Consider the following 8,749-nt stretch of genomic DNA (forward strand, 5'->3'; position numbering starts at 1 on the left):
AGGTTAAGCCCACTAGCCAGCCCCAATCCAAGAAACCAACCCAAGACCAGTCCATCCGCACGCATCCAAGCCCAGCACCACCTGCTTCCTGAAACGACGTCGTCAAGCATCCTGTGTGTACAGGCTAAATAAAAGCCCGAAAATTTTTGTAAAATTATTATTTTCTTTTAGTCCTAATTTGTAAAAGACAGATGCTCATTTTTTTCTTAAAAAAAAATATTGATGAAGTTTGTTAGTGTAATTATTATTAAATTACAAAATTCAGAAATAAGTTACATTGAAACTTATATTTAAAAAACCTCAAAATTCAATGTTCAAAACAAGTTTCGAAATGATTTCAAATTCAATCTATAAATCCACACTCGGTTTAATAATAATAATGCATAACTTATTAACAAAAAGTTCCAGTATATATATATTCAGCATCCAATTAGACCAATCAATTCAAAATTTAAAAGATATTTTTTTATCAGCATCCAAGTAAAATAAATATAAACTTATAAATGAGTTCCAAACAAATTTCAAGTTATTCTACAAGGAGCCCTAAAACCAATGAGTTTCAAAATAGGAAGCGTTAGTACCATTATCATCCCAAATAGCCAGCCATTTCATCACCCATATACCAAAACAATAAAAATCACAGAACACCATCTAAATCTATATTTACAAAATGTTCTGCTAAAATATTTCAGGTGTACTCCATATTTACCAATACCGAATCTACATCTTGATCCCATGCACAAATGAAAAAACTTACAGAAATATTTGATTTTTTAAAACTTATATTCAAAACTCACTTTCACCATCTCCAGTCCCATTTTTCTTCGAAGAATCTGTAAGTCTCGCTTGATTTTCTCTTGCTTCTCCAAATTAAAGATTGTCTTAGAATAAAAAAGGATGGTTACCTTCTCCAAAGCAGTTGCACTAGCAAACAATCGATTTAGAAAATCTAGTTCTCGCAAATTCGCTTCAAAAACTGAGATGCTCACGCTCTTGAGGCAAGACTTGAAACAGTCAGGTACTGTCTCAAGAATAAATTCGTTGATGCCCTGAAAACAATAAGATTACTCACCAAACAACAAGGTTGACATGATCCTTACAAGCTACAAATCTAATAGAGTAAATGAATAATCAGCTTTAGGAACCTACCACTGGAATGTCAAGAGACAGTAGGTTTGGGGTATTTTGGAGAAAGCAAGTCAACTCCTTACCAGCAAAATAATCATCTTCTCCGACAGGGTTTACACCCATCTCCAAATGAATCAAATTATAAAATATAGGTAGAAGAATCACAAAATCATCTTCATGGAACAGATACTTCACAAAAACAAATTTCAAATCATCATTGGTATTCCAGGATATCTAACAAATGACTAAAAGAAACTGTAGAGATAAGATGAAGCAAGTATACCTTAAGGGTTTCAATTGATATTGTAAGAAATTTAACACTGCCAATTGCATCAAGTAAATCTGCTGCAAACTCGGTCTTCATCTGATAATCAAGTTCAACTGCATCGTATAGAGAAATAGATGCATAGACCAATGATGATATGTTGCATAGGATAAGCTCAACTATGAAATAACCTGTGTACTTCAGATATTTAAGATTCTCAGCATAAAGCTCGATTGTACAATCTAGTACATCATTCTCTGTAGTTTCAGCATGAAAATAAAATGACTCCAGGGTAGGAATTTTAAAGGTGACAGTAGTTAAATTTTCCCAATCACAACAATATAAAGCCAACTGTTGGAGGACTGGAAAACCAGAAAAAAATAGTTCGGTTGATTCATTATCCTGAAATTCAACACCTGAAAGATACAATTTCTTAAGGCTTGAGAAACAGATGCGCGAAGGAACAACGAGAGTATGATACATAGTTATTGCCAGAGTACATAGTGATTTAGAAATAAAAAAACTAGAGGGAAAAACATATTCTGTTTTTTCACGGAGGTTAAGATCAAGCACTTCAACATTGTGATCTATTGCAGCAGATATCCAACCTTTAAACACACGTAAACTGACACTCATATTTAGCCCAAGGCAGAATTTCCTCAGACATAAAGCGTCACGATATAAAAGTGCCTTTGAAACTAGCACCACGAAGCTGTATTTTGACATGAAATTCCTTTCCCAAGGCTTTTCAAGCATAGAATCCTCAGCGCTCTCTGGCTTCAAGCCATCATCCATATCAATGATAGGCAGGAAAACCCATAAGTCTCTCCATCTTGTTGACAGAGTGGAAGTCCTTATGGCCTCCTTGGTTGACATAAATGAAAGAATGTGAAGAAGAATGCTATCAGGTAAATTACTGATCCTGTCATAGGTAGGCTCCATATTATTTCCTTCAAAAAGCTTCTGAGCTTTGCGATTGGGTGGTAGTTCAGTTCCATCCATCCTTACTATTCCCTCCCTGACAGAAAGAAGTCAATGTAGCATTGATGTGGAAAATTAAATTTACAACAATTCTTTCATACAACATTTTGAACAATTGAACTTCAAAAAAACATGTTCATTTCATTTACAAATCCAAAAATTTGAATTTAGAAATATTCCAAGTGATGGATCTAATAAGTACATTATTTGGAAATGGATAAGAGGATTTACAGAGAAAAAACAAAGCTGGAAATGTGTTTTGATTGTGTGCTTATCCAAATGTTGAGATTCAACTGAATTCCACAAAGTATTTTAAAATATAATCATTTAACTTTCTTCTAACAAAGAATTCATCTAATACTCATTTGTTCCAAACATAGGGATAGACACTACATTGGTATGTGGTTTTCCCTCCCACAAAATACGTTTCGTGAAACATTAATCTGCATTAACATGCATAAAGAGAAGTATAAAGTATTAGCTAAGAAAAATAATGCATTATCTCCCCTATTCGTACACAATTACCAAAATTAACTATAAACAAAAACAATATTCTTCGGACTTCAGAGCAAAGATATATATCGGCAATCCCAAATATCATTGACAAATTTTTTCTATAAGCAACAAGTTAGTACAGTCCTCATTAACATGATTTTTGCGAGAACGAGCAGAAAATAAAATTCTCAACCCCTAAAATCAAATAAACTTGCGTGAAAACATTCAGCAGTAATGCAGCAACCACCGAATTCCAACAAAGCTGGCAAATACACCAACAAGATAAAATTTGCCAATGGAGTATAATTAAACGAACACTCTTTACCAAAGGTGCACTATATACGCACCTGCTTCACAACATTATAGATTTTAGGAACAAAACTTACTTCCTGGAATCAATATCGTCCACTTCATAGAATAAGAATTTGAAACTAGTTAATCGGATAATCTGATTGAGATTGAAGTCTATACCTGAGCCAATCGGATAAAATTGCAGCTGTAGGCAAGATAAATCTGTGAATTCTGCTCTAAGAGCGATCGACTAATTTCATTGCGATCTCAGAGATTACGATTGGGATTATCTTGCCCTAACGCGCGCGCGCGCTCGAGAGAAATGAAGAGGGAAATAAAACGTCAAGAGGAACAAGACGAATTTAAACTTTGGAGGCATGTCACCAACCCCAAGTCTCGGTTAAGCTCGGAAGTCTGCTGTGCGTTAAACATGGATTTGGGAATATTCGGCCCATTGAAAAGTGTTGATTTTTATCATTTTAAAATATTTAATATGCTATTTAATGTATTTTATTAAATATTTGCCATAAATTTAATTTTGCTATTTTATTCTTTTAATAAAAATTTATAAATTCATCATTATATGATAAACATACACAAATAAAATAATAACCTCCAAATAATGACACACGTGAAGGTACAATTCTACTCGAATTCATGACTTTAATATGAATTTCATATGAACTTAACTTTCATCATTTCTAATATAACTTAAATCATTGCCTAAACTGAATTAAACATGAATTTCTGAGTTTATTCTAAACACACCTAATAATTATTGTAAAAATGTGGAGTTTTAAAGAAAATCCAAAGAAAAACCGATCCTCACAGCTGATAATCCTACTCGAAGAATCTGTAATTGTTTGCGAATCTCCTCTTGCTTTCCCAGATTGGCTAACAAGTCTTCCGAAAGAAATACGGTTACCTTCTCCAAGGCCATGGCGTTACTGAATAAGAATTTTAAAAACTTAATTTCTTGTTCATCCTCAGCAGAACATAAGATGCTAACTGCCCTGAGGGAAGACTTGATGCACTCAGGTACAATCTCAAGTGCAAATTGGCTGACTCCCTGAAAGATAATACTAGTCATGAAAATTTGGATGTATTGTAATTATAACCTAATATATTAGATGCCTCATATGCAACAATAAATAACTGAGTGAATAATGGGCTTCTAGGAACCAACCACTGATATGTGAAGAGATTGTAGGTTTGGCAATTTTTGAAGAAAGTATATCAGCTCCATACCAACAGATTCTGCATACTCGGCAAAATATGAATCCACCCTCAAATGAGTCAAATTAGTAAATGTAGGAAGAGTATTGAGGTTCTCTGCAAGGAAGAGAGACTTTGGACAAAACAGAATATAAATCGTTGTTAATATTTTAAAATATGTGACAAAATAAACCAAGAAACACGAGAGAAAATAGGAAACGGGCATACCTTAAGGGTTTCGCTCGATACTAGAAGAAATTTGACATTGTGAATCATACTAAGCACTTTAAATGCACAGCTAACAGTTTCATCATCCCCATCCATGCTAAACATATCAAGTTGTGATTTGAACACTCGCGATGAGATCAGGATAACATCAACTGCCAGAAAACTTAACCAGCTAAAAGATTCAAGATTCTCTGCATAAATCATAAATTTACAATGTAGTGTACCCTCTGAGTGTGAATTCCCATTATGAAAAATAAATGTCTTTAGAGTAGGAATTGAAAAGGTGATGCTACTTATATTTCTCCAATCACAATCAAAGAAAATCACCTCCTGGAGCATTGGACACCCAGAAAACAGATTGCGGGTTGACTCATCATCCTGAAATCTAACTTTTGAAAGATGCATGATTTGAAGACTTGAGAAATTGACATATCGTGGAGCCTTTATGGCACAATGAATATCTAATTTCAGAGTGCATAGTGATGTAGAAGTAAAAAGACTAGGAGGCAATACATAGTCCCGTCCTCGTTGGAGGTGGGCAAGAAAAAGCACTTCAACTTGATGATCTACTGCAGCAGCAATCCAACGTTTCACCAGAAACACATTGACATCCATGCTTAGCACAAGAGACAATTTCCTGAGACATGACATGTCACGACTGAAAAGTGCTTCGGACACCAACATCACAAAGCTATCCTCCAGTTCCAAATTCCGACCATTTGCCAACACAGAATTCTTCAAGCCATCATACAGGTCAATAATTGGCAAGAAAATCCACAAGTACTTCCATCTTGTTGACAAAATGGAAGTTCTTATGGCTTCCTTGGTCGAAATAAATGAAAGAATGTGGAGAAGAATGTTATCAGGTAAATTACTTATCCTGTCTTTGCAATGTTCCATATTATGTTCTTCAAAAACTTTTCGAGTTTTAGAACTACGTGGTGGAGCAATTTCATCCATCTCGTTGTTTCCTCCCTAAAATAAAGTGGCAAAAAACTTAGAGAGTAATGCACATAAGCGCGCAAAATAAGTAAATCTAATATTGCCTTGAAAAAATTAAAATTATGCCAAAATCTTTTATACCAAGTTGGGACAAACGAAATCAACAGAAACTGTTGAATTTAATTAACAAACTCCAAACTTGTATATTTAGAACTACTCCAAACTATGGAATTGGCAGCACATTTATCTAAAACGAAGTTTTCCAACTATATGTTGCTCTTAATATGGTGGTTCAACTGAATTAAGCAAAACATTTTAAGATATCATGATTTATTTCGATTATCAAATTTAATTTGCAAATAGATAGATGAATTCCTTATCAAGTCCACTTCCCAATGAAATAGAACTTCATTGTTCATTTGTTCCAAACCCTATCAATATCTTTGGTTTTCCTTCTGCAGAATATGAATAAACTGAAACAAGACAACCAAAATTTTCTTTTAAAAAGCTGCATCAGAGCAAAAGTCAACGATGAATGCTATGAATCCTAAAATCATAACCTCATATAGAAACCTTCATGAAAAAGATAACAACAAAAAAATTTTAATGAAAGCAGCACCGAAATAAAAAGAAACTACATTACCTCGAATTCTGGAATAAAGTACATATACTAAACAAAAAAAACTCGCCTATTGGAACAAAAATTTACGTTTCATGTAATCGGTCTCATCCATTCTTAAGACAAAAAACTCGAAATTAATCGACAAAAAAATCGACTGAGATTGAGTTTGTACCTGAGTCGGTGATTAAAATTGCAGCTACTGGGAGAATCCTCTGATTCGTTGTTCTCGTGAGGAACAGGTTCATTAGGGATTTTAGAAATAAAGCAAAGGAATAATTTTGCCATAAAACAAAAATCCAAAGAGAAAAAAGAGAGAGAAAAAGAGGGACAGAGTAAGTGAGTTGGATGAAGCACGGAGAGGGTGGATTGGGAGGGAAAGATACAGCTGCTTTTTGCTTTATTTATTTATTTAATTTTAAGTTTAGTCCACAAATTATTGTTATATTACAATTTAATTTCAAAATTTATAGTAATCTAAAAATCTCATTTAAAAAAATAAAAAATAGTACTTTTATTTTATTTATGTAATATAAAATAATTTATAAAACATAGACCTCTTAAATTAAGATTGTAAATCTGATAAAAAAAAATATTAATAATTTTCCTAATTGACGTAATTATTTCAAGTAATTAGGATAGCAAAAATGTAATTTTTTTTTGTTTTAAATTTTTGGGTTTATTTTTTAAGTGCTATTTCAAAAATAAAAATTATAGATTCACCCAATCAATATCAAAATGCAATTTTAAAATTTTAAAAAATTAATTTTAGTGAAGGAAAATTAAAAAAATAATAATAAAATAAAAAAGAAAATTGAAATCCTCAAAATTTAATATACAAAATTTCAACAGATAATTTGAGTTGTATGCATGTCATTTAGTAATTACATTGGTTGGTGTTTTTTTCCCTTTAATTATAACTAAAACTTTTTGGATCAAATCACAAAATTTGAGTTGTCAAAATTCACATAAAATTTATAATAAATTATTATTTTATTTTAATACAAAATTACTAGATAGATTAATTTGAATATTTTTTAAATAATATAATAATTTTTCAAACATTTGTCTATTAAAAGCTAATGTGACAATTTAACTTTTAAAATTATTTCACTCTAATTCAAATTTATGAATTAAAATCTATTTGAAAATATAAAACTCATTATTTTATAAGTATGTTATGGTCAAACAATAGCTTGGTTAAAATATTTGATTTAATATGATATATAATTTAATTTATTAGTATATTAGTGGAACTATAACGATCCAAAATTTAATTGAATGAAAAGATTGAATTAATGAAATATGAGCGGAAGCAATTAAAAATTTATGATTTACATTCCGTGTACATTTAAATCAGAATGATCGATAGAGCTACGAAAATGTCCCTTAAAGGATATTGAAATAATTGAAATAAAAATGCAACTAGAAACTTATAGGGTCGACCTTCGTAACGTAACTGGTAGAAAACGATAGACAACCTTTAATCACTAATTTTATTGTTGTTTAAGATCCAGATTTTAAATAGTTAAATATGGAGAATGAGCTACACTAGTCCAGTAAAAATATCGACATTTTACAATCGATACGAAAAATCAAATATTAGTAAAAATTACAAAATAACTGTAACGCCCCGATTTTTTTTTCATGTTAGACGTAATTAACAAGCAACTAATTTCATAACCAAACGGTCATGCACAAGGAAACACTAGCATAATCTATTATTCAATGATCGAGATAACCTACAATCATGTACAAGACATCTCACACAATACAACCATACTCAAAATCTATGCTATCATCAATTCTACATATTCCATTCAGTCGAAGCAAAACAAAACTCCTCATCCTGTACTCTACACACTAGGATCGGAATCCAACAGCTTTGATCCAGACCCCGTCCCTACATCATCTGTAAAAAGGAAAGAGTGAGTTCCTTTAACTCAGTACAGTAAAACTCAAAATATATGGGTGAAATGCAACAGTATAAAACCCTATGCCTCTACCAATCGTTCACTACTGAACTCAAATTTTCACTCCTGCACCTATAATTCTACCTACCCTAGGCGTCCGTTCCCCGACGGCATTCCAGGCATGCCAGTGATACCATTCATCGCCAAGGTTAGCAACCACTAACCACCTATCGACCCCTAATGGGCCACGTACGCACACGAGTTTCAATCATTTTCGTCACCAACAGCGGCGACCATCCGTCACCTATCGACCCTCCCATCAGGCCACACACGCACACTCTAATCATTCACTCCTGTCACCACCTTCGGCGACCGTTAGCCATCTCACGACCTATACCAGGCGACTCACACACACACTATTTTCATTCACTTGCGTCGCCATCATCGGCGACCGTTAGCCATCTCTCGACCTACACCAGGCCACTAACACACACTCTGATCATTCTCTCCCGTCACCGATATCGGCGATCACTAACCACCTCTCGACCCATACCAGGCCACTCATACACACACTATTTTCATTCGCTTGCGTCGCCATCATCGGCGACCGTTAGCCATCTCTCGACCTATACCAAGCCACTCACACATACTCTGATCATCCTCTCCCGTCAC

The 8,749-nt window shown here is 33.4% G+C and overlaps 1 protein-coding gene across 1 annotated transcript; it reads right to left on the reverse strand.

Moving 5' to 3' along the window:
- Positions 1–589: 589 nt before the first annotated feature.
- LOC110811378 (uncharacterized) lies at positions 590–6,550 on the reverse strand. Its single transcript, XM_088210563.1, has 11 exons — positions 6,340–6,550; positions 4,604–5,578; positions 4,347–4,508; positions 3,958–4,229; positions 3,341–3,410; positions 3,217–3,258; positions 3,081–3,131; positions 2,800–2,817; positions 1,412–2,419; positions 1,150–1,317; positions 590–1,049 (listed from the first exon to the last, which is right to left on the reverse strand). The coding sequence occupies exons 2-11, from the start codon at positions 5,561–5,563 to the stop codon at positions 774–776; spliced, it is 3,027 nt and encodes a 1,008-aa protein (XP_088066689.1). The 5' UTR covers positions 5,564–5,578; positions 6,340–6,550; the 3' UTR covers positions 590–773.
- Between the last annotated feature and the right edge of the window lie 2,199 nt (positions 6,551–8,749).

The sequence above is a fragment of the Carica papaya genome, chromosome 1 (assembly GCF_054855325.1).
Source record: "Carica papaya isolate Zhongbai chromosome 1, ASM5485532v1, whole genome shotgun sequence".
Classification (NCBI taxonomy): Eukaryota; Viridiplantae; Streptophyta; class Magnoliopsida; order Brassicales; family Caricaceae; genus Carica; species Carica papaya.

Bases quoted from the DNA above. Each gene is read 5' to 3' on its own strand.
- LOC110811378 (XM_088210563.1), bottom strand. From the start codon at position 5,563: ATGGATGAAATTGCTCCACCACGTAGTTCTAAAACTCGAAAAGTTTTT. The intron at 3,259-3,340 runs GTATAGACTTCA...TATTGATTCCAG, and splicing joins ATTTTATCCGATTGGCTCAG to GAAGTAAGTTTTGTTCCTAA. The intron at 3,132-3,216 runs GTGCGTATATAG...TGTATTTGCCAG, and splicing joins TCTATAATGTTGTGAAGCAG to CTTTGTTGGAATTCGGTGGT.